The 27,292-nt window shown below is 45.4% G+C and overlaps 1 protein-coding gene across 2 annotated transcripts in view; it reads right to left on the bottom strand.

Annotated features, from left to right (window-relative positions):
- Positions 1-27,292, bottom strand: part of LOC120049907 (USP6 N-terminal-like protein) — a 67,136-nt gene that overhangs the window by 29,923 nt on the left and 9,921 nt on the right. The window contains exons 1-2 of one of the 2 annotated variants that reach the window (XM_038996402.1): positions 6,015-6,449; positions 55-128 (exon numbers count right to left, since the gene is read on the bottom strand). In XM_038996402.1, the coding sequence (XP_038852330.1) occupies positions 55-128; positions 6,015-6,069 (129 nt within the window). In that variant the 5' untranslated portion in view covers positions 6,070-6,449. Of the gene's footprint in view, positions 1-54; positions 129-6,014; positions 6,450-27,292 lie in introns of those variants that run through there. The other variant, XM_038996403.1, reaches the window with a different exon arrangement.

Genomic DNA, 27,292 nt, shown 5'->3' with positions numbered 1-27,292 from the left:
AACATTCAATGCTGCAAGTGATTTACTGTCCTTCATTAGCGGAGGGGTTCTTACCTTGTCATATTTGGAGACGATCTCAGCCCTCTCCTGCTCAAGCCGCAGCACAGCATCCCGCTCTGTACCAGACGCTGCCAGAGAAAACAGAGGGGGGAGGAGAGAGAGAGAGAGAGGAAGGTAGAAGAAGATCGAAGGAAGAAAAAGGACAAGAGTTCAAAATGTCAACATGTCAACCTTTATATTGTGGTCCCAGTAGGCTCAGTGAAGACCAATACAGACGGGAAATGGTCGTGCTGTACCTTTTCACTACTATCAAACACTAAGTGGTTCAGTTCTCTGGCCCCACAATGAGCCAGGGGTCAAAGGTTAAAGCCTGGCCTACTGTAGCCCACACTGGGGGCCATGTCAGAGTCACACTGGTGGAACCAGCAGGACTCACCAGGGGTGGAGTGTATCATACACAACTAAGAGGCTGTGTGTGTGTGTGTGTGTGTGTGTGTGTGTGTGTGTGTGTGTGTGTGTGTGTGTGTGTGTTTGAGAGCCGTTGAGTTGAGCCACTTTGAGCTCAAAATGGAGACCAGTGTCAGAGGGACATCACTATGTGACAGAAGCGGTGCGTGCGCACGTCAGCTATTATGCCCCAGACGGACGATTAACGAGAAACTGTCACGCGTGACCAGGAAGCTGAGAGCGCCGAACACACACCTCCTTTACCTCAACTGTACCACTCAACCAAGTGAGTTTCCTCCATTTACAATCATTGGTCATCAGATTATGACTGTATGATCTGACCGGTCGAATGTAAAAGGGCCGACAAACAGTCACTCCACACACACACACTGCCACTTCCTGATTCAGCAGCCAATGGGAAGCTCAAAATACAGGAAAACACGTTAACAAAGCTGGCACAGAATATACGTACGTGTGTGTGTGTGTGTGTGTGTGTGTGTGTGTGTGTGTGTGTGTGTGTGTGTGTGTTCTTGGTTTGAAGCACTGAGGGAATAGTGGAAAACTAAAAGGTCTAGGTCAGATTTATTGGAAGAGCCCCATTGGTTCTAGGAGTTCACCAACAACATGTAGTTATGGTGATGGAATGTGGTCAGCCAGAATATACTGTGTATCTGTGTTTTCTAATAGCAAAAGGCTGGTACTAAAGCATCCTTCCTGATGTGAAAATATTCTGGTACACTTGGATCCAGTCAAGTCCTGATGGAAAAAGATAATGAATCTTTCCAGGCATTGTACAAATTGGCATTTCATCTGCTTTGATGTACCTGCACTGAGCCACCAGCCAAATGCACATTAGAAATACAAGTTGTGTGTGTGTGCGCGCGTGCCTCAGACACATTGGACTCACGCTGAGATTGAGAATAAACAAAACACTGACATAGTGTTCTGTAAACCTATTTGTACACAGATTGAGGCAGCTTGCCGACCAAGTTAATGTGAGAATAAATACATTGCTCCACACACAGCACAAAGAAAGAACACAATACTGTGTTCTTAGTGGGAGGCTATTGTAGATACACTGTGTGCTACTGTGTTTACTGAGCTGGTGTGAGACATGAAGTAATTCAGCAGGGGGACACTGTCTGGAAACAAATTTTAAAAAATTCCCCCCACTGAATTTTTCCATGGTTCAGTGGAATGGAATTCTGGGTAAATGGGATTGAGTCTTCCCATAGTAAAACCCAGTGTTGGCAGCAGTAACACACACTGAACCCCCCAGCGGCCATATTAGTATTCAACAGGGGCAGCGCTTAAGCTAAACACAATTAGACTCTTTCATGCTCGGGGAATGGCACAGGCATCCGTGACTCCGTGTTTGTAAGGGGTTGGAGGCTCGTTCAGAATGATTGTGTTTGTTGTGTTGCTTGGACTGCTGCGACTCCTTGTGCCTACAGAACACTCCTGGACAAGCCCCTTCCTTGAGGCTACAGGGCTGCTTGAGGAAAACCTACATCCCCTTCCAGCAAATCACCCCATCCTCCTCCCCCTGTCCACTCCTACTCCTCTTTTTCCTGGTTAGACCCCCTATCTCCCTGAACCTTCACCCCTCCCTCATCCTCTTCTGCCAGTCTCAACTGCTTCCTCTTCACATGGCAGTTCCCTGTGGCGACGGCTGCGTAGAACGGCAGGGCAGGTCATTTCTCTCTCCCGCTGCGATTAAAATGTCCCAGTCAGTCTAGCGCTTTGCCCTGAGTGGAAATTACCCGGTTCTCCACTTTCCCTTCACTCCTGCTCTCTACTACCCGTCAAACTGCTGTGTCCCTCTCTTTCTCTCCATCCATCCCTCACAGAGGTCATAACAGTGTCAGAATAGAAAGATGTTATTTTCCCTGCTGAAAACATATTAAATCACACAGTAGGCTTCTGAAAAACACTGGAAAATGCCACTGAAAGAACAACTGGTCTCGCTCACTCACAGATTAGGGACAACATGTTGTCAATCTGTATATAACCCATCTGTCCATGATGATTCAAGTGTTGATCAAGTCTATAAAAGAATGAACCAAGGATCATGCTTTCATCCAATCAGACTCGGAGCCTGTCTTCTGGACAACAGCATCATCAAAAACAACAGACTTTATGATCACATCCCTCTCTCTTAGTTTTTTAAAATTGGACCTTTATTTAACTAGGCAAGTCAGCTAAGAACAAATTCTTATTTACAAAGACGGCCTAGGAACTGCCTTGTTCAGGGGCAGAACGACACATTTTTACCTTGTCAGCTCGGGGATTCGATCTTGCAACCTTTCGGTTTCGATCTTGCAACCTTTCGCTCTAACCACGAGGCTACCTGCCGCCCCGGCAGTTAACATAATAACTCTGCGTCTTCCTGTGTCGTCTATCTGTAAAGTATCTGTCTGTATTCATCACAACTCCTGTCAAAGAATGAGTCTGGATGACTAAACAACCGCATGACAATAGACTTTATAAATACTATGATTCTCTCTTTTAGGGTCTAGTGGTTTCTAGTCCAAGACTTGTCTTTATTACAAGTAGTGTTATTTTGCTTGCGCTCTCTGCTCCTCTCTCCCTCCAAGTTAACATTCATTCCTGGTTCCTACAGTGGCTTGCGAAAGTTTTCACCCCCTTGGCATTTTTCCTATTTTGTTGCCTTACAAACTGGAATTAAAATAGATTTTTGGGGGGGGTTTGTATCATTTGATTTACACAACATGCCTACCACTTTGAAGATGCTAAATATTTTTTATTGTGAAACAAACAAGAAATTAGACAAAAAAACAGAAAACTTGAGCGTGCATAACTATTCACCCCCAAAGTCAATACTTTGTAGAGCCACCTTTTGCAGCAATTACAGCTGCAAGTCTCTTGGGGTATGTCTCTATAAGCTTGGCATATCTAGCCACTGGGATTTTTGCTCATTCTTCAAGGCAAAACTGCTCCAGCTCCTTCAAGTTGGATGGGTTCCGCTGGTGTACAGCAATCTTTAAGTCATACCACAGATTTTCAATTGGATTGAGGTCTGGGCTTTGACTAGGCCATTCCAAGACATTTAAATGTTTCTCCTTAAACCATTAGTGTGTTGCTTTAGCAGTATGCTTATGGTCATTGTCCTGCTGAAAAATATCCCCACAGCATGATGTTGTCCTCACCATGCTTCACTGTGGGGATGGTGTTCTCGGGGTGATGAGAGGTGTTGGGTTTGCGCAAAGACATAGTGTTTTCCTTGATGGCCAAAAAGTAGAGGTCGACCGATTATGATTTTTGGAGGACCAAAAAAATAATTACGATTATTGGAGGACCAAAAAAAAGCCGATACCGATTAAATCGGACAATTTTTATATATTTGAAATAATGACAATTACAACAATACTGAATGAACAATGAACACTTATTTTAACTTAATGTAATACATAAATAAAATCTATTTAGTCTCAAATAAATAATGAAACATGCTCAATTTGGTTTAAATAATGAAAAAACAGTGTTGGAGAAGTAAAAGTGCAATATGTGCCATGTAAAAAAGCTCATGTTTAAATTGCTTGCTCAGACAATATGAAATCTGGTGGTTCAATATTCCCAGTTCTTCAATGTTCCCAGAAAGGAAATACTAGGTTGCAGTTATTAAAGGAATTATGACGCGTCGACTATTTTTCTCTGTACCATTTGTATTTCATATACCTTTGACTATTGGACGTTCTTATAGGCACTTTAGTATTGCCAGCCTAATCTCGGGAGTTGATAGGCTTCAAGTCATAAACAGCGCTGTGATCAAGCATTGCTAAGAGCTGCTGGCAAACGCAGTAAAGCTTGAATGAATGCTTACGAGCCTGCTGCTGCCTACCACCGCTCAGTCAGACTGCTCTATCAAATATCAAATCATAGACTTAATTATAATAAACACAGAAATACGAGCCTTTGTTCATTAATATGGTCAAATCCGGAAACTATCATTTCGAAAACAAAACGTTTATTGTTTCAGTGAAATAAGGAACCGTTCCGTATTTTATGAAACAGGTGGCAACCCTACGTCTAAATATTGCTGTTACATTGCACAACCTTCAATGTTGTCATAATTATGTAAAATTCTGGCAAATTAGTTCGCAACGAGCCAGGTGGCCCAAACTGTTGCATATACACTTACTCTGCGTGCAATGAACGCAAGAGAAGTGACAATTTCCCTAGTTAATATTTCCTGCTAACATACATTTCTTAACTAAATATGCAGGTGTAAAAAATATATACTTGTGTATTGATTTTAAGAAAGGCAAAAGATGTTTACGGTTAGGTACATTCGTGCAACGACTGAGATCATGTGACAGATCATGTGACACTTAAAGTCCACCTGTGTGCAATTTAACTAATTATGTGACTTCTGAAGGTAATTGGTTGCACCAGATCGTATTTAGGGGCTTCATAGCAAAGGGGTTGAATACATATGCACGCACCACTTTTCATTTTTTTCCCCCAACAAATAATTTATTTAATTTCACTTCACCAATTTTGATTATTTTGTGCATGTCCATTACATGAAATCCATATAAAAATCAATTTAAATTACAGGTTTTAATGCAACACAATAGGAAAAAAGACAAGGAGGGCGAATACTTTTGCAAGGCACTGTATCTGCAAAGGGACTGAAGCTGCACGGTTCTAATGGAAAGCCTGGTTGGAGGAGAAGTCATTTCCTGTCCTTTGTTCTTGAACTCACAGAGCCTCACACTTCACTTTATTCATCCGCCTCTCAGCCTGCCTGTGTTCAGCCAATCAACACGTCCCAAGGCCAAACCTGGTGATGACCAGGCTGAGAGTGCGGCCTCTAGTCACCTTACTGCATTACATACATAGTTATGATTGGGAGGGAAAGGATTTAGAAGGCAATCGCAAAGTGCACCAAGGCCATGTCAATTCATGCCTTGAAATGAATAGAATGTAAAAAGTGAACAAAAATAAATACCTACTGAATAAAGGCAGAAAGTGAAATAAAACATTGCCAAGTTCTTATTGGAGCCTGTGTGTGTGCCGTCATAGACGCGCCATTTTGTGTCCAAATATACAAACACACTAGACTGATGTCACCCAATTGTCAGGGTAAAAACAAAAAAATGAAATACATTAAAACTGTAGGGTAACCACACGCGGCATAACACCGGGCATGCTATTAGCATTGCTTCAAAACTATACTCATCTCCACAAACTAGACGTAAAAACAAACATGCTTCTACCTATACCCAACCACATCACGCATAGTAGACCTCAGTCAAAATGACATCACTCAATACAATGAAGACATGTCTACCCACAGTAGTTTACCCTCACACTACACCCACTGACATGTTATAAATACCATGTCAACGTCCATGTCTCCAAGTAACTGAATCTCAATTGTAAACTGTGCAACACCTTTAAGTTACATTTTTCAACTAAGTTCAATCTGACAGAAGCAATAGATGTTCTTGAACACCAGCAGTTTGTCCTAGTAAGGTGGAAAAAACCAAACCAGTATTTTTTTGCCTGAAGTCAGTCGCCTCAGTGACATCATGTCTTACCTCTCTTCACGCTCTCGGTTGGATCCTCCAGTCTACGGAGAGATTTAGTCCGCATTAGTGACAGCCCAGGCTAGACAAACACTACTCCCAAAAAACCCTAACCCATCCCAGAACCACCACTCTGCCACGGCAACTACGTCGCACGACAACAGTCCACGTACCAATGAGAGGAACCAGAGAGAAAGACAAATGGCTTGTATTGATACACTCCTCTGAGCAGCAGAAGGGAGATCAGAGTGGTTGAGTTTGAGGGCTACTGTCACAATGCAGCGGTTTGTTTACTTTACAAAGAGATTAGAGAATGAGAGAGGGAACGAGAGAAAGAGAGAGAATAAGAAAGAGAATGAGAAAGCGAGCGAGAGAGAGAGAAAGAGGGACACTGACTTCAGCATCAAGTCACTGCTATCCCACTCACGACATTCCACACCCAAACACAAACACACAACAGCCCCTATTCAATACATCAGAGAAGAGAGGGAGGGAGAGAGAGAAGAAGCAAATAAGAGGGAGGGAGGGAAAGAGGGACAGGGAGAGAGAGATGAGGAAGACAGTGGGCGAGGCCCAGGGAGAGGGAGATCAGAAATCAAGGGAGAGCCAAGATAGGAGGCAGAGAAGCGTTTTGATAAAACAGCTTTCATTAAGGAGACTCATGTTCAACTCCTGTGGTGAGTCGTATACCCAGAACGATCATGTAGAGCAGGCATATCGCAGGACAGCCGGGAGAGAAGAGGAAGGGAGGGAGGGAGAAAAAGAGGGGAGGAAAGATAATGGTTTCTATCTCCCGCCATCGCCACAGTACATATCTACCCTGGCGCACACAAAACGACCTACGCCCAGGCCCAGTAAGGGAACGGCTGATGTGGCTGAAATGCCGTTATCACTGCTAAAGCGTCGAGGTCATCCTGCAGGGCAGGCAGGCATGGAGGGTTCTGGTGTCCTTTCTGGGAATGTTCTCACACACTGGATACTTTCTGAGAAGGGACACATACACTGCCACCACACTGTTAGTAACATGTCCTCGAGAGCTATTGAGCACATACCAGTGAATCCTCTTTAAAAAAATGGACATAGTAAATTCATTTGAAATGAATGTTATGAAATCTCTCTCTCTCTCTCTCTCTCAGAATTGTATATATAAAAAATAAATAATCTGCCAAGCACTTTGGCAACTGTGTGTGTGGGCGATCTCTGGCACCACATCTCTGATGAAAACAGAGAGGAGTGTCAAACTCCCCCGTACTGAACTTTAATGTGAATATAAAACAAGTGATTTAAATCTGTTCTGCACTCCAGTGACAAGGGGATCCGAGCTGTCTTTGTTCTGTTAGGTGTGCGTGGGTGTGTGTGTGTGTGTGTGTGTGTGTGTGTGTGTGTGTGTGTGTGTGTGTGTGTGTTGCGTACAGTGTGTGAGGTTCACAGTTGAAGGTGTCAAATAACAGAAGTGCCCATCTATGCACACCATACACATCTTCGCTGGAGTGTTTAATTAAAAATGTTTAGGAAAATAATCATACTTTCCCTGATCTACTGGTGCTTTCCGTATGCTACTGTAAAACGGTCGTCTAAGCTTTGCACGTGAAATCTGACACCAGGCATAGAGGGACTAAATCATCACTTCACAGCTAGGCTCACTGCTCCCTCCCCAAAGGACTGCTGATCAATCAATATTCAGGGTAGTGCATAATCACACTGTTCACCTAAATACATCCTCTCTAGGTTTCTTCCTAGGTTCTGTCCTTTCTAGGGAGTTTTTCCTAGCCACCGTGCTTCTACACCTGCATTGCTTGCTGTTTGGGGTTTTAGGCTGGGTTTCTGTACAGCACTTTGAGATAACAGCTGATCTAAGAAGGGCTTTATAAATACATTTGATTCAAGCAGAACAACTTTATGATCAATTAAAGAGCCCATACAGTCTTCATCCACCCACCTATTCTGATTATCACTTAGAGACACTCTGGATGAACGCTTGGTGTGGGTTGGCAGCAGTAAAGACGGGACACACACAGAGAGAGAGAGAGAGAGAGACAGACAGAGAGAGAGAGACAGAAACACACAATGAGTGACACGCACAGTCTCATTGTTCCCTTGGGCGGAGTCGGACACCATCTCTCGCTCTGTCCATCTCTGTCACACAAGCACACACACAAGCCACTTGTGTCCCCACACCACACTACGGACGATGAAATCATCTGCTATGAGTAATGACGGTTTGACACGTGCTGTGTGTGACTAGTACAGTGCACACACACACACACCTGTATGTTTGGGATCTATAGTGTTATCGTCAACGTATCAAACAATATTAGTACATTGAATGACACGATTGAGAGAATGTGCCTAGATTCAGCAGTAGTAAACAGACTGTGGCCCCACTACTGAGACACACAGCTCTGTGATTCTTACAACCCCACGGTCACCACGGTCACCAGCCAGGCAAAACAGGACAGGTGGGAGATGTCAAAAGAGTCAGACAGAGAACCAACAATAAAAGAACACATCTAGTCTAATAACAGGTATACACCAAAAAGAATATATAGGATAGGCCTGTCACAACACGTCTGTCGAGAGAGAGAGAGAGAGAGAGAAAAAGGAGAGAGGAGAGAAAGGAGAGATGAAAGAGGAGAGAGAGAGAGAGAGAGTGAGCGAGAGAGGAGAGCGAGAGGCAGAGAGAGAGAGGAGAGATGAGAGAGCGAGGAGAGAGAGAGAGCGAGAGAGGAGAGCGAGAGACAGAGAGAGAGGAGAGATGAGAGAGCGAGGAGAGAGAGAGAGCGAGAGAGGAGAGCGAGAGAGAGAGGAGAGATGAGAGAGAGAGGAGAGAGAGAGAGCGAGAGAGGAGAGCGAGAGGCAGAGAGAGCGAGAGAGCAAGAGGGAGAAGGGATAGACATCTAGTGAAAGACCTCTGCACTAACCTAAGGGCCTGTGTATAAGCATTCACAGTCCAGCCATTTCAAGGCGAAGACAGAACTACACTTCACTGTGAGAACGCATGTTTCACATTAAAACAGAAAGCAGGTTTTTTGGCGTGTGAAAAGTAACTGGACGGGATCTCTGTGCCGTTTTCATTTACCCCAGAAAATAATTGAATACTGGATCATATTTTTTTTTAAAGGAGCCCTGAGACAGAGAGAAACAGAAGCAGTGTTGAGTGCCATTTGCTATCTTATCTAATATGTTGCTCTTACAGATAGAGCTCCGTCCACCACATGCATAAATTCTCCTGTGAGGCCAAAATTACAGAACAATATGTAGCCTAGCTTTTCACCTCTAGGTGCTTATACGGCAAACAATTAGACTAGATGCTAAAATTGCTTTGATATCGGTGGGTAGATGCTAACCGGCTACCTGCGGTTTAACACGAGGGGGGTCTGAACTCTACCTCTATCCCTCTGACAACCCAGCATGCAATGTGTGAAGCCGCACTTACTCACACACACACACAGCGCCAATAGTTGACAACTTGATGTGTTCCACTACAGAAAAAACAAATCTCACTTTTTTTAAGCTGCTGGCACATAATTTGAATAATTGAGAGAGCCTCTCTCTTCTAGCAGTTAGAAATACGAGCGTTTTAAGATGGGAGGGAGAAAGAGAGATCGAGAGGGAGGAGAGTGAGGAGAGAAACGTCCTTCATGCAGAATTCATTACAAAGATAGTAAGATGCCAGCGCTGCTGACCAGAGCAGAGTGGCTGAGAGGGAAGAAGACTGCAGCTTGGCACTGGAGCAGCAGGCTGCAACAGACTCGTTATAAATCCCTATGGACCCATCTCAGTTCCAGCACAGTAGTATGGGAAAGGGGGGAACCTAGTCAGTTGTACAACTGAATGCATTCAAATGAAATGTGTCTTCTGCATTTAACCCAACCCCTCTGAATCAGAGAGGTGCGGGGGGCTGCCTTAATCGACATCCACGTCTTCGGTGCCCGGGGAACAGTGGGTTAACTGCCTTGCTCATGGGCAGAATGACAGATTTGTACCTTGTCAGCTCAGGGATTCGATCCAGCAACCTTTCGGTTACTGGCCCAATGCTACCTGCCAGGCTACCTGCCGAGGCAGGCTGGGTGGTGTTCGGTGGGACACAGTGTAGCAAAACGTTTTGCAACGGAAAACCAAATATCGGTGTTCTTATTGGACAAGTTCAGAACGTAACTTGCTCGCTACTGAACACGACCCTAGTGAGCATGGGCTGGCATGCTGGACTGTAGTACTGCCCCTAGCTGCTCCTGCCACCTGCCTGGCCAGCAGAATGCCAGACCCAACAAAAGGAGGGAGTTTAGTACTATCCCAAGATGTCCGTTCAAATATAAGGACATTTTCTTTCACAAACGCTCAGAAGTCCTTACTGGCTCTTCACATACATATACAGACATGTACATTCCACACCCAGAGGGACAAAGACCAGTGGTGGTACTCAAAAGTCATACTTGAGTAAAAGTAAAGATACATGAATAGAAAATGACTCAAGTAAAAGTCAACCAGTAAAATACTACTTGAGTAAAAGTCAAAGTATTTGGTTTTAAATATACTTCAGTATCAAAAGTAAAAGTATTAATCATTTCAAATTCCTTATATTATGCAAACCAGACAACACAACTAATTTACAGATAGCCAGGGGTACACTACAACTACTCTGATATTAATTTACAAACGAAGCACATGTTTAGTGAGTCCGCCAGATCAGAGGCAGTAGGGATGACCAGGGATGTTCTCTTGATAAGTGTGTGAATTGGACCATTTTCCTGTCAAAATGAAACGAGTACTTTTGGGTGTCAGGGAAAATTTATGGAGTAAAAAGTACATTATTTTCTTTAGGAATGTAGTGAAGTAAAAGTTATATAAATAGTAAAGATAACCTAATTAAGTGTACATCAAAGTATCTTTACACCACTGATTAAGACCCTGCTGATACGTCAAAGGGCACAGTGCATTACACATACTGTGATCAAGCAGTCTGAAGTGACAGACTGAAAATGTCATCTCACCACACCCCCTCGCTCTCCATCTCTCTCTCACCAACCCCACACCTCAGCAGATAACCCAGTGACAGACAGCACCTGTACCACAGAACACTACCTACAGTAGCAACCAAGGCTTCTGCTACAGTCTGGGGGAGGAGATAACCCACTGACAGACAGCACCTGACTGTCTCAGCAGCTCTGTGGTGTGTGCGTATGTGTGTGTGTGTGTGTGTGTGTGTGTGTGTGTGTGTGTGTGTGTGTGTGTGTGTGTGTGTGTGTGTGTCTAAAGCAAAGTGTGCACATATCAGTGTTTGTGTGCACCTGTGTATGTTTGTGTGTGTTGAGAATTTCTCCGCAGGGTCGATGGCCAGAGATTAAAATGGCAGTGAGATGGAAGGCGGAGGGCCCTAAACTCAATGTTCCCTTTGTAGTGGGTATCACAGATCGATGAGAAGCTCAACTCTCCACAACACCAGCTCTGTTCCCCTGCTCCTGCCTCCAGCACAGTGATTACATGCTGCTACACAGGGAATGGGACATTTTTTTGTGTTAATATCAGGCTCAATATGTTGAGAAACACACAAACCAGTTTCTTTCAGGATTCCGTGATCCTGGTCGCAATTTTTTTTAGCTATTTCCGCATAAAACAGTCAAATCATCGCAATATTAAATCGCATAACACTGACCCATCACCGCAGTACAAAAAGAGGGCTCACAATTTCAGCAAATCAGCGCACAAATATGGTTAAATCAAGCCACACTTCAACTTTATCGCGAGTCAGGGCAATTTCGTGACAAATTGGACAAAATCGTTGCCATCCTAAATGTCAGAATTGCCACAGCAAAATCAAGCATTTTTGCCTGCAAATATCACAAACAAATCCCTGTGAAATCCTGAGTGGCGCAGCAGTCTAAGGCACTGCATCTCAGTGCTAGAAGAGTCACTACAGACCCTGGTTCGATTCCAGGCTGTATCACAACCGGCCGTGATTGGGAGTCTCATAGGCCGGCGCAGCGTCGTCCCGGTGTGGCCGGGGTAGGCAGTCATTGTAAATAAGAATTTGTTCTTAACTGACTTGCCTAATCAAATAAAAGTTATAAATAACATTTTATTTATTTTTTCATACACGTCACAAAACGTACATGCATGTGCACGCACACACAGAATTCATCATTAACAAGCAGTGAGGTGAGAAGTGTGTAATCGGTGTTCATCCCCCTGGCATGTAAAAAAGCTTAGATACACAGGGCTAAGAGAATAGAGGCAGCCTTTGTTAAGGAGATGCTTGAGGCCTAGATGTCTTTAAATAGGCTGTTGATGTTTAAAAATAAACCACATCACAACCCATATAATCACTAGCCAGTAGCCTGAATGGGGATGCAGCGTTACGGCTCCACTCAGAGCCCAGGTGATTCTCCTCAGAGTGTAGAGCCTTTGGCAGTGAAAAGCTTTAGCCAATCATTAGTGCCCACAGCCCATCACTGACCCCTCAGAGCTGGTCCAATCAGCAGACAGGACTAGAGGTCGGGGTTCACCAAGTGTCCCATTACCCCAGGGCACCTTCCTTCATTCTTTAGCACTCACCGGACACACACACACACGTCCCATTGCAACAGAGCCATTACAGCAGTACCAAGGGAGTCTCTTTCTCTCTAGCCAACTCTCTCAAACACAGACACACAAGGGATCTGTAAGAAGTCAATGGCATTCATTTTCAGGGACACAGTAGAGCTAATGCACAGCACAGTGACAGACACACACACAGTGACACACACACACACACTCAAAAGAAAGGCATTTCACTGTACTTGTCCACGAGACAATAAAAGTTGAAAAACACACACCTCCGTATCTGGCGGCTGCTCTGCGTCGGGAAGGAGACACCAGCTCCCTGACCATATGAAGCACCTGCATGCTCATAGTGGGGAGGGGCCAACCGTGCACACTGGGCGTGGGGAGCCCGCTCTCGCCCTCGCACCCCCGACAACCTCATCCCTCACAGGGTCCTCTGAAATCATCCCAATGTCTTAAAAAGTCCAGATCTCAAATCTTGGATCCCATCTTATCCCCAGGCACCAGGTTTAGGGTCCACAGAGCACGGATCTTTCACCAGTCCTAGTTCCTCTTTTTGGGGTGGAGTAGTGGCGGTAGCCCCTTAAGGTTCCAGGATGATTCCAAGGTTAGCTATAGCCTCCAGTTCCACCCAGTCATTCCTAAGCCTTTTTTCTCTCTGCTCTGATCCAACCTCCCTCTCTCCTCAGTCGCTCTCAGCACCAGCTGCAAGCCCTCAACACTCTCTTACGCGATCACACATGCACGTCCCTAGCACTCACACACACTTTCTCTCCTACCCTGCTACATGTGAATATCTAAGGCAGTCACATTTAGGTCGACCTAGAGAGGCAGTCTGTTCTAAGACACTGAAGGCAGTCTGGAGAGAGAGGAGAGGAAGAGCAGTGATGCAGAGGTCAGCAGTTGTTCTGTCCAGGTAGATGATTGCCTCCCGTCTTCCTACGGCTCTCACAGGTCCAGCAATACCCAGACCACCGCTCTCACAGGTCCAGAAATACCCAGACCACCGCTCTCACAGGTCCAGAAATACCCAGACCACCGCTCTCACAGGTCCAGAAATACCCAGACCACCGCTCTCACAGGTCCAGAAATACCCAAACCACCGCTCTCACAGGTCCAATAATACCCAGACCACCGCTCTCACAGGTCCAATAATACCCAGACCACCGCTCTCACAGGTCCATTAATACCCAGACCACCGCTCTCACAGGACCATTAATACCCAGACCACCGCTCTCACATGTCCATTAATACCCAGACCACCGCTCTCACAGGTCCAGAAATACCAGACCACTGCTCTCACAGGTCCAGAAATACCAGACCACCGCTCTCACAGGTCCAGAAATACCAGACCACCACTCTCACAGGTCCATTAATACCCAGACCACCGCTCTCACAGGACCATTAATACCCAGACCGCCGCTCTCACAGGTCCATTAATACCCAGACCGCCGCTCTCACAGGTCCATTAATACCCAGACCGCCGCTCTCACATGTCCATTAATACCCAGACCGCCGCTCTCACATGTCCATTAATACCCAGACCGCCGCTCTCACATGTCCATTAATACCCAGACCGCCGCTCTCACAGGTCCATTAATACCAGACCTCCGCTCTCACAGGTCCAGGTAAAGCAGAACACGCTCAAGTGACGCTCAAATCACACACAATGTCATCTCAACCCGACGGCTGGGAGCTGGAGGTCGTTGGTTTGTTAGCTGCCGTTAGCTGCTCTTCTGAGACTCTCAGGCTCAACGGAGAGAGAGTGTTTGTGTTTTTTTTCCAGTCGGTGCTCTCTCACACACACACACACACTTATCTTGTTCGGCAGAGGCAGTAGAGGTGAATACACGCACCCAGCTCTGAGGAACACAGGGAGGAGACTGGTAGATCTCTCTCTGTTGCTCTCCCTCTCTGTTCAGAGAACTGTGCTGTAGCAGTACACCTGGCAGGCAGAACAGATGAAGGTGGTTTGGATCAATAGCAGCAGTATCCCTGCTCCAAAGACACGCAACTCTGCTCACATCCACAGCTAGCTAACTCACTGGGGTAAGGCAGTCAGTCCACCCAACTCATCCGTCTCTCGCCCCGTTTAATCCTCTCTCACTCTCTCCCGGTGCTCTGCTCCTCTCTCGTTCCCCCCTAGATCTCTACTTCCAAATTCACGTCCCTCCCGCTCTTTCAGTTTCTCTCCCCCTCTCTTTGTCGCCCCCGCTTAGTGACGACCCCCTGCTCCACCATCACTCTGAAGCCTGGTACATGAACAGAGCGGAGAAATATAGGGGAAGTAAAAAATAAATAATTGTCTATGTGTGTGTGTGTGTGTGTGTGTGTGTCAGTATATACAGTTGAAGTCGGAAGTTTACAGACACTTTAGCCAAATACATTTAAAACTCAGTTTTTCACAATTCCTGACATTTAAATCCTAGTAAAAATTCCCTGTCTTAGGTCAGTTAGGATCACTACTTTATTTTAAGAATGTGAAATGTCAGAATAATAGTAGAGAGAATGACTTATTTCAGCTTTTATTTCTTTCATCACATTCCCAGTGGGTCAGAAGTTTACACACACTCAATTAGTATTTGGTAGCATTGCCTTTAAATTGTTTAACTTGGGTCAAATGTTTCAGGTAGTCTTCCACAAGCTTCCTCCTGACAGAGTTGGTGGAACTGAGTCAGGTTTGTAGGCCTCCTTGCTCAAATTTTCTATAGGATTGAGGTCAGGGCTTTGTGATGGCCACTCCAATACCTTGACTTTGTAGTCCTTAAGCCATTTTGCCACAACTTTGGAAGTATGCTTGGGGTCATTGTCCATTTGGAAGACCCATTTGCGACCAAGCTTTATCTTCCTGACTGATGTCTTGAGATGTTGCTTCAATATATCCACATCATTTTCCTACCTCATGATGCCATCTATTTTGTGAAGTGCACCTGTCCCTCCTGCAGCAAAGCACCCCCACAACATGATGCTTCCACCCCCGTGCTTCACGGTTGGGATGGTGTTCTTCGGCTTGCAAGCGTCCCCCTTTTCCCTCCAAACATAACGATGGTCATTATGGCCAAACTGGTCTGATGAAACAAAAATAAAACTGAGGACAAAAAGTACGATCTTTGTCCCCATGTGCAGTTGCAAACCGTAGTCTGGCTTTTTTATGGTGGTTTTGGAGCAGTGGCTTCTTCCTTGCTGAGCGGCCTTTCAGGTTATGTCGATATAGGACTTGTTAAACTGTGGATATAGATACTTTTGTACCGGTTTCCTCCAGCATCTTCACAAGGTCCTTTGCTGTTGTTCTGGGATTGATTTGCACTTTTCGCACCAAAGTACGTTCATCTCTAGGAGACAGAACGCGTCTCCTTCCTGAGCGGTATGACGGCTGCGTGGTCCCATGGTGTTTATACTTGCGTACTATTGTTTGTACAGATGAACGTGGTACCTTCAGGTATTTGTAAATTGCTCCCAATGATGAACCAGACTTTTGAAGGTCCACAATATTTTTCTGAGGTCTTGGCTGATTTCTTTAGATTTTTCCATGATGTCAAGCAAAGAGGCACTGAGTTTGAAGGTAGGCCTTGAAATACATCCACAGGTACACCTCCAATTGACTCAAATGATGTCAATTAGCCTATCAGAAGCTTCTAAAGCCATGACATAATTTTCTGGAATTTTCCAAGCTGTTTAAAGGCACAGTCAACTTAGTGTATGTAAACTTCTGACCCACTGGAATTGTGATACAGTGAATTTTAAGTGAAATAATCTGTCTGTAAACAATTGTTGGAAACATTACTTGTGTCATGCACAAAGTAGACGTCCTAACCGACTTGCCAAAACTATAGTTTGTTAACAAGAAATTTGTGGAGTGGTTGAAAAACGAGCTTTAATGACTCCAACCTAAGTGTATGTAAACTTCTGACTTCAACTGTATGTTCGTGTCGTAGACAGTGATAATTTGTGCCCACTAGCATCTTATGCCCTTTTACATTTTCAAATCAGTCTCTCTCTCTCCCTCTGCCTTTCCTTTGGCTCCCTCTCTCCATATCTTTCCCTCCTTCTACCTCCACTAATTTCATCTGTTTATAATTGTTCATCAAAACAGAATCACGGTGCTCTCCCAGAAGCTTGGCTGGTGCGTAAAACCTGCCAATTCAAACAAAAATGTAATGATGTCGCATAAGGCTTACTTCATTAATCAATGTATTTAAATTATTTTCACTGCATCAGGGATAGCGAACTTTACCTCTTTCCTCCCTCTTTGACTTCCTGTTATGTATTGTCCATATGGTATTATCGGAAGTATGAATGCTTTTCACCCTCTGCATGAGAAAACCATGGCAATATATTGTGATGCCATTCAGTTTCAGAAGATCATACACTTTTTCATGTCATTGACCTTGCAAAGAGATGACTCATACATGCACAAAGGTGGGAACCTGCACGCAAACACACATGTACACAGACACACACACAGGGTGGAAGGCACGCAGGCACACACACCCTGCAGTCTCCCCCTGTGTTTCAACCCAAGGACAGGGTGCAGTCTGCATTGCAAGCTGTAATGGGGCAGCCACAGTTTCATTCTTTATCCTAATGACATTTCCCCAGAGAGGAAGAGACACACTTTGCAACTGCTCTGCGCGCACACACACACACGCACACACACACACGCTGTGCAAGAGTGTGTGTGTCTGCGCCGCTTGAGACAATGAAAGTGTGTGTGTGCAGCCCTCCTAAGGCATTGAGTTATAGGGCCCAATTACAGAATGCCATGATACACTGGCTACACTGTTGCCACGCCGCAACACAATGCTGCCCTGTTGCTACGCCGCAACACAATGCTGCCCTGTTGCTACCCCGCAACACAATGCTGCCCTGTTGCTACGCCGCAACACAATGCTGCCCTGTTGCTACGCCGCAACACAATGCTGCCCTGTTGCTGCGCCGCAACACAATGCTGCCCTGTTGCTGCGCCCCAACACTATGCTGCCCTGTTGCTGCGCCCCAACACTATGCTGCCCTGTTGCTACGCCCCAACACTATGCTGCTCTGTTGCTGCGCCCCAACACTATGCTGCCCTGTTGCTGCACCCCAACACTATTCTGCCCTGTTGCTGCACCCCAACACTATGCTGCCCTGTTGCTGCGCCCCAACACTATGCTGCCCTGTTGCTGCACCCCAACACTATGCTGCCCTGTTGCTACGCCCCAACACTATGCTGCCCTGTTGCTACGCCCCAACACTATTCTGCCCTGTTGCTGCACCCCAACACTATGCTGCCCTGTTGCTACGCCCCAACACTATTCTGCCCTGTTGCTGCGCCCCAACACTATGCTGCCCTGTTGCTACGCCCCAACACTATGCTGCCCTGTTGCTACGCCCCAACACTATTCTGCCCTGTTGCTGCACCCCAACACTATGCTGCCCTGTTGCTGCGCCCCAACACTATGCTGCCCTGTTGCTGCGCCCCAACACTATGCTGCCCTGTTGCTGCGCCCCAACACTATGCTGCCCTGTTGCTACGCCCCAACACTATGCTGCCCTGTTGCTACGCCCCAACACTATGCTGCCCTGTTGCTACGCCTCAACACTATGCTGCTGTTGCTAGCTGGCTATGATCCTGACATTCTAGGGGTATGGGGCCCATCATAGAGATAGTGCACCACCATAGTGCACCACCTCTTACTCTTAAGTCCCCTGGACAAATACACACACACACAGTGTAGTGGACTTCAGCGTTTATTATCTAGTCTTGCTGCTCTCCATCTTCTACAGTTCCTGTAGCTGAACCCTGATCTCTCTTTTGACGAACATATCAAGAATGTTTCAAGGACAGCTTTTTTCCATCTACGTAACATTGCAAAAAAAATCTGAAACTTTCTGTCCAAAAATGATGCAGAAAAATTAATCCATGCTTTTGTTACTTCTAGGTTAGACTACTGCAATGCTCTACTTTCCGGCTACCCGGATATAGCACTAAATAAACTTCAGTAGTGCTAAATACGGCTGCTATAATCCTGACTAGAACCAAAAAATTTGAACATATTACTCCAGTGCTAATCTCCCTACACTGGCTTCCTGTTAAGGCAAGGGCTGATTTCAAGGTTTTACTGCTAACCTACAAAGCATTACATGGGCTTGCTCCTACCCATCTTTCCGATTTGGTCCTGCCGTACATACCTACACGTACGCTACGGTCACAAGACGCAGGCCTACTAATTGTCCCTAGACTTTCTAAGCAAACAGCTGGAGGCAGGGCTTTCTCCTATAGAGCTCCATTTTTATGGAATGGTCTGCCTACCCATGTGAGAGACGCAGACTCGGTCTCAACTTTTAAGTCTTTACTGAAGACTCATCTCTTCAGTGGGTCATATGATTGAGTGTAGTCTGGCCCAGGGGTGTGAAGGTGAACGGAAAGGCTCTGGAGCAACGAACCGCCCTTGCAGTCTCTGCCTGGCCGGTTCCCCTCTCTCCACTGGGATTCTCCGCCTCTAACCCTATTACAGGGGCTGAGTCACTGGCTTACTGGTGCTCTTTCATGCCGTCCCTAGGAGGGGTGTGTCACTTGAGTGGGTTGAGTCACTGACGTGATCTTCCTGACTGGGTTGGCGCCCCTCTTTGTGGGCTATACTCGGCCTTGTCTCAGGATGGTAAGTTGGTGGGTGAAGATATCCCTCTAGTGGTGTGGGGGCTGTGCTTTGGCAAAGTGGGTGGGGTTATATCCTTCCTGTTTGGCCCTGTCCGGGGGTATCATCGGATGGGGCCACAGAGTCTCCTGACCCCTCCTGTCTCAGCCTCCAGTATTTATGCTGCAGTAGTTTATGTGTCGGGGGGCTGGGGTCAGTTTGTTTTATCTGGAGTACTTCTCCTGTCTTATCCGGTGTCCTGTGTGAATTTAAGTATGCTCTCTCTAATTCTCTCTTTCTCTCTTTCTTTCTCTCTCACGGAGGACCTGAGCCCTAGGACCATGCCTCAGGACTACCTGGCATGATGACTCCTTGCTGTCCCCAGTCCACCTGGCCGTGCTGCTGCTCCAGTTCCAACTGTTCTGCCTGCGGCTATGGAACCCTGACCTGTTCACCGGACGTGCTACATGTCCCAGACCTGCTGTTTTCAACTCTCTAGAGACCGCAGGAGCGGTAGAGATACTCTTAATGATCGGCTATGAAAAGCCAACTGACATTTACTCCTGAGGTGCTGACTTGCTGCACCCTCGACAACTACTGTGATTATTATTATTTGACCATGCTGGTCACTTATGAACATCTTGGCCATGTTCTGTTATAATCTCCACCCGGCACAGCCAGAAGAGGACTGGCCACCCCTCATAGCCTGGTTCCTCTCTAGGTTTCTTACTAGGTTTAGGCTTTTCTAGAGAGTTTTTCCTAGCCACCGTGCTTCTACACCTGCATTGCTTGCTGTTTGGGGTTTTAGGCTGGGTTTCTGTACAGCACTGAGATATCAGCTGATGTACGAAGGGCTATTTAAATACATTTGATATTGCTGTCGTAATATGATCAACATGAACCTTTCTGACATGAAGGACGAAAATCAAGGGAGATAAAGGTGTGTGTGTACACATCTGTACTGACCAAAGGCGTGCAAAGCAAGAGAGGTAAAGAGAAGAAGACCCGGCGGAGTATGGATTGATCTCCTGTCGATGTGGGAGACATACAAAGGCGTATATCGACAGTCTCCCCTCTCTCCGACAGCCCCTCAACCCTGGTCATAAGAGGGCCAGTCATTCACACATCAAATCAATGGCCCCTTCACGGTGCTCTAATAACGCCTGCCTGATTGGAAAATGACAGATAAGTCCTTCTTAGCTCAGGGAACATCACCTCTCCCATCTAAGCCTGTCAACAGTCTTCAATCTGTGAATCAGCAAAGGCTAGAAGGAACTGTCAATGTGGGTATTAGATTGAGGACCCTCGAGATGGAACACTCAAGAGGTCAAAATACCAGAAAGTGTCTCCAGAGACGAGGGAGAAAATTGAGGATGAGAAAATGGGGAGAAAGATCGAGCAAGATAGGAGAAAATGAGATAAGAAAATGGCAATAGACTGAGAAAGAGAGAAATATAGAGAGTAAAAGGTAGAGGTTTACAAAGCCTCATTTTCACTCACTGAAGTCAGTCAAGAGCAGTCTAATTTGACATGAATAGAGCACTTTGATTGCTGTCTATGCTGCTACAGCAGTAACTCCAATTTCCCCAAACACTCCCTCTCTGCCCATCGCTCTCTCTCCCTACATGCATCTCTCTCTCCAGCAGGTTCGCTCCAGGTCAAGCTAGCTGACAAATGGGCTAATGCACAAAACAATCACTGAAAACACCCACTTGCTGTTAGCTTGGACTGGTAGGAACACACTGTAGAAGGCCAATAAGAAGTACAGGAATTTTACACTAACAGTTTGTTGTATTCTGATCTGAACCAACTTCCATTACTCGTCTCCTTTCTTCTATGAACACTGATCTGGCAGGGTATGACAGGTCAAAGCAACATGATAAGTCCCCTGTCCCTTCCCCCCTCTCTCCCTTTCCTTCCTCTGTTCTGGCTCAGTGCCACAGGGAGCGAGGGAATGGAACACAGGGGGGGAACAGACTGGAAAAACATCACTGGGCTCCCTCACACTTCCTGTTTGCCCCGTGTCACTTCCTGCTCTCTGGGTTTAACTTTCCAACCAATCAAAAGACTGCTAGTACTGCACTGACTGTACTGTTCTTCTGCATGCCCACTTTACTTTGAGTCTCCAAACTCTACAATGACATCTGACCCTTCCTTATCTATGAACTCGGTTTAACACTTTCAGTCTCCGTCTTCACCCAAACCAGTTCTGGACACTTTGAATGTCTCACACCTCACTTTTACACTCTCAAAGGCCACTCCCACATCCAAGCCAGACCTCCCCTCACCCAAATCAGGCCTCTGCCTCACCAAAGTCTACTCATCATCCCAAACCTGGCCTCAACCCTCCTGCCTATATCTGTCCCTCCCCCATCCCCATACTTTCCCCTCCGGCCTCCTGCAAGCCCAGTCTGTCCTTCACCCTACCCACGGCATGCACAGATCTTCTGCTGTAGCCTTTTACAGGATGGTGAGAGATTCAGAGAGCCATAAAGGCTCTCTATGGGGAGAGCTGAACAAACAGATGTGAGTGTAGTGTGTGTGTGTTAGGAGGAGGGGTGGAGTTGTTTACAAGCCAACAGTAAAATCAGCAGCTGCTAAAATAGTGGAGCACTAGAGGTGGAGGTGACCATGATGTGTAGTTGTGCTGTAGGGGCAAGAAGATGAACGACAACCCCCCACGAGCGTGGGAGTTTATAAACGATACCCATGATACTCTGCTCAGGCACGCTCGCGGTCAGCCAGCCGGTCATGCGTCTTCAGGTCGACAGCGTGTATCCCTTTTGACATTGGTCAATACGATGCGTGTCGTTCGTCATTGGTTTGACGGGTTGCACGCCATTTGTCAGTTGTCAGAGGGTGTGTGCGGTTACTCAATGCTCAGTAGGGTGGGTGTGTCGTTTGTTATTGGTCATAGGGGTGAGGTCAGGTTGCTATTGGTCAGTGGCGGTGGTATTGCTCATTGGTCATAAGGTGTGAATGGTTTGGCCATTTGTCACAGAGTGTAGTAGGGTTTATATGGTTTGTCATTGGTTAAGGTGTGTCGTGTCCTCGCCACTAGAAACTTGAACGACTGTCTCAGCACCAGCTATTTTTGAGCACGCCTGCGTATTCTGCAGTGTAGGCAATGTCTGTGTCTCGTATGCATTCACCTCATCACAAATGTACACCACAAATGTGCGTGAGTGTGTGGCTGCATGTCCTGCAGTATAGATTTACGAGTCCTATTCATAAACAGCGGGTATATAGAAGCAATTCAATCAAGAAGATACCGCACCGCTTTCATTTAACAGCCATGTTGTTTATATGAGGCTTTCATAGCAAAACATAAAGCAAACACGAGGCAAGTAAACAGTCGGTTTGAACTAGATGTTTGAACACATGGAGTTCTGGTAAAAATATATGGTACCCTTTGGGACACATCCTGAGAGAGTGGAATAACGGAGTGAGTCAACATGATGTGAAATAAAGGCTCAGCCTGTCCCCAAAGACGAGCGCAGCTCCTTAAATCCTTAATCAGGGTTCTATACATAGTGCATGACCCAATCCGTCTGAACTCAACGCCACACATTAAGTATTGATAGGTTAAACTTTGTGAGGAGTAGCGGGGTGCCAGGGTAGTGCTGGGAGTAGAGATCACAATGGCAACGTGCAGACTAGACAGCCCATGACAGGCCAACAACAAGCCTTATGGCAGTAGAAAAGTCACCACAATTACTGTGTATGTATATATATATATATTTTTTTTTTTTGTGTGTATCAGTAAGTGAATGTGTGTGTGTGTGTGTAAACGTTTTACTATACTTGTGTGTACCAGAAGTTCTCACAAGAAACGTAAACCAATTAAAATTCAGAGAAGGACATTTTGCTGGTCCTCACTTGTAAAAAGGCTATTTTAGGCTTAGGGGTTAGGTTTAGGGAAAATAGGATTTTGATTGGGAATGAATTGTTGGTCCACAAAAAGTCCTCACACGTATAGCTGAGTGTATGCACGTGCAAGTACGTTAGCGTGAGAGATTGGGCTTCCGTGTGTCAGTCAGTAAGTGTGTACTGTATGCATGTGAATGAGTGAGGGTGTGTGTGTGTGTGTCTAGCCCAGTACGTTTCCCCTGTCCCTCCTCCACTGATGAGACGCCCCGAGGATAGCTCACTGGATCCATTTCCTCCTGCTGCTGTGTTTACTGCTAGATGTAATCATATTCCTGTGAGGCTTCCTTCCTGTTCCCCCAAACAACACACATCCCGACTAGGGTTGCACATTTTGGGGAATATTCAGAGGTGGAAACTTTCCTTGGCAATATATGGGAATTAACAGAAATATATGCAAACGAATATTAATATCATTTAAATGTAGATAGTTTTTGCATTGGATATATCACATGGAGACAGAAACAGAAACCGTTTAACTTATAAGTACACATAATTGCAAATTATTAAATCCTTCCAATAGAAATAAAAAACAACTTAGTTACGAATTGAACTTTAATTAAATGAGTTGACTCTTCACATGGGATTATTTCACTGAACAAGAAAAGGGAAAATTGAATGATCCCCAATGATCCATCGCATCTCCCAAAAACATTTTCAACATACATCTAAAGCTTTGGTTGTCTTCCTCTCAGGCTTCCATGTCTTCTCCCTGGACCTCCTCAATGTCCACCTCCTGAACATCAGACTCTGAGGCCTCATCTTCACTGTCACTTTCCAACCTTGCTGAGGATGGCTCGTTGTCAGGCTCAAAAAGCCGCAAATTTGCACGGATGGCCACCAAATGTTCAACCCTTGTATTGGTCAGCCTGTTGGTTGCTTTGGTGTGTGTTCCCAAACAAGGACCAGTTGTGCTCTGAGGCGGCTGATGTTGGTGGGATTTAGAGGATGATGGAGGCAACCGGGGAAAGAGCCTCAGATCCACAAAGTCCCTTCCACCAGGTGGCTGATGAGATATGTTGGCACAACTGCCATATTGCATCTCCATCACAAAGCCCTTGCTTAGAAGTGAACATTGCCAGACTGCCAAGGTGGCGAGACACAGTAGTGATGACACCATAGGCCTTGTTGATCTCTGCACCAGACAGGATGCTCTTGCCAGCATACTTGGGGTCCAACATGTACGCTGCAGCGTGTATGGACTTCAGGCAGAAGTCTTCACGCTTTTTGATATTTTCTTTTTTCCTCTGCTTGGAGCAACAGTGAAATGGGCAGGGCAGTACGGATTTCTTCTCTTACATCTCCAAGCAGAGTCTGAACATCAGACAGGATGGCATTGTCTCCCTCAATCCGTGCAATGGCTACTACTATAGGTTTCAGGCTGCTTACCACTCTCTCCCAAAACACATCATCCAGGAGACTTCTCTTGATTGGGCTGTCCATATTGGCAGACTGATACAGCCATTTCTAGGAGACTCCTTCCCCTCCAGGAGACTGTCAAACATGATGACATCACCATCCCAACGGGTGTTGCTGGGCAGCTTCAATGTGGTGCTCTTATTCTTCTCATTTTGCTTGGTGAGGTAGATTGCTGCTATAACTTGATGACTGCCTTCAAGCTCATCTGCAATGTAAAGACCGGTGTGTCTGTTGTCCCTTGTGTCTGTGCTCTTGTAGAATACTGGTTGAGGGGTGGAGAGGAAGTTTTAATTATTCCTTGCCCACGAACATTTGACCACTCATCAGAGTTGATTGCAATACAGTCTGCTTTCTCTATGATTTGCTTGACCTTCACTTGAACTCTGTTGAAACTCTGCATCCAGCAAATTAGTAGATAAAGCATGTCTAGTTGGAGGGGTGTATACTGGGTGAAGAACATTTAGAAATCTCTTCCAATACACATTGCCTGTGAGCATCAGAGGTGAACCAGTTGCATACACAGCTCGAACAAGATTTATCAGCATTTCTCTACTACGTTCCTCCATTGAGTCAAAAAAACATCTGATTCCAGGAGGACCATGAGCTGTTGCTATCGATAAGGTGTGTGATTCATCATTTTCACCTCGAATAGAAGTAGAGGGACTTTTGTCAGAGGTTGCTTGTTGTGAGCGCTGAGGGAACTTTATGCACTTAGCCAGATGATTCTGCGTCTTTGTTGCATTCTTCAAATATGATTTGGCACAGTATTTGCAAATGCACACAGCTTTTCCTTCTATATTAGCTGCAGTGAAATGTCCCCACACATCAGATTGTGGCCGAGGAATTTTCCTGTAAAAAAAATATGTAGAAAATAAAAATACAATTCCATGTAAAGATAAATAGTTAAGTAGTTAGATTAAACAACTCCTTTGTAAGATAAATGTTTTAAAATGAAACATGTATGGAAACAGGTGAATTAACACTCCTCAGTTAGCAGGCTCAATCAAGCTAAAACACACATGGTAGCAGAAACTAACTAGCAGAAATTGTTAACAAGTTAGAAATGATTTAAACACACTTTGCTGTAGGGTACTATTTACTAGTTAACAAAAAATCATGCATGTCATAAAATATATTCACCCCATCCAGTATGGGAATCAAAACCTACCAGAAAGCATGTAGTCCTTGGCTCAGACAGTGTAGTAGTGCGGGCTCAATAGCATCTCATTAGTGTGCAAGATCTTGAGAATCAGCTGTACATGTGATGGAAGAATGCACTGTGCATGCAGAGGGTTGCAATTCCATTGAATTGGGGATAGTTTTAACCAAAATATGCCACAAGACCTAGAATTGCCTTGTGTATCGCACAAAAAAGGTTCACTGTTATATTTTGATGAATTAAAGCTAAATTCCCAGGCTTAACTTCCCATGGAAAATCTACAGGAAAGTTTCCTTACCCTTTGCAACCCTAATCACGACACACACACATGCCCCCCCCCATCACAACATCACAATAGCCATCACAACATGTCATCAGCTACATGCTGTGGTCCACAGAGAAAAGCAGAGAGACAGAGAAAGAGAGAGAGTAACAGGAAGCCAGGTCAGTGGAGTGGGAGACTTGGTTCCATTGTGAACACAGAACTGAGACTACGGCTCCACAGGAGGAACTGAGATCAGAGGATATGGGAGAGGACATAAACACTACCGTACTAAAGCCCAAAACATAACACTAGTTGAACACTGCAATGCAGCAATGCTACTACCTCTATACAGTAACAGCTACAACTCATTGCAGCTAGTTGCTCCAGTTATAGACGGGTTGAATGGTTAGCAACAAAACCAACTCAAAACAGACGGGATTGGCTTAGAATGTTGACAACATGCAAACTATATTTTGGCTCCAATGTTTATTGAAAACAAATACATTTGCACAATGATTACTTGTCTCTCGAATACATCGTTACAGTTGTTGGTTAGCTAGCTAGCATGCGGAATTTTGCCATATTAGCACTGACATCAGTCAAAACACCTCAAAAACAAAAAACTTTGTATCAAGAACAAGATAAAAGTCGCTGAACCGCGCCACCTACGATTCCCCACATGGCAGCTTCTTGTCATTGTTGCTAGCCATCTGGCCATCCAGAACCACAACAACACACTGACTTCTGCCCCATTGAAGTGTGCACATCGTTGTCACATCGTTGTCAGCTAACCCATCTATAGCTACAACAACAAACTGTCCTGCCCGTTAGAGGTGACACCTTCAATGTAAGATAAATAATTTACATTTTGTACAAAAAAATCTACCTACTGTACTAACACCTGTGTGCACTCTCCCATACTCAAACGTCTCAACTTGTTCAGGACACAGCCCAAGTGTGATAGATTAACTAGTCCAACCTGTACCACACAAAATGGGCTTTGTCCCTCAAACAAATACCTCTCTCTAGTAATTATCCCTGTGACAGAGTCAGTCTGAGGGAATGCTGGAGTCTTGCTGCGCTAAGCAGAGCTGTCCTGTCCAGAGACAGAGGGATGGTAGCAGGCCTGGCCCTACACCAAGAGACAGAGAACCAGGGGTTGGAGACTTCTGCTTTATCAGTGCTGAGATTTCCCATGTTAGCGGTTTAGAGATTGTATAGCCCTAGACTGGGCCAAGTTAGCATGTTAATGGATTGGAGGCCAACTGCTTTTAACCAGGGCCAAGTGTTAGCATTTTAGCAGATAGCCACTCTGCCCTGCTCACCATGAACAGGTCCAAGTGTTAGCCGGTTAGTGTTTTGG

Source organism: Salvelinus namaycush, chromosome 6, assembly GCF_016432855.1.
Source record: "Salvelinus namaycush isolate Seneca chromosome 6, SaNama_1.0, whole genome shotgun sequence".
Lineage (NCBI taxonomy): Eukaryota > Metazoa > Chordata > Actinopteri > Salmoniformes > Salmonidae > Salvelinus > Salvelinus namaycush.
The sequence above is the reverse complement of the archived record's forward strand: the minus strand, read 5'-3'. Positions and strand labels throughout refer to the sequence as shown.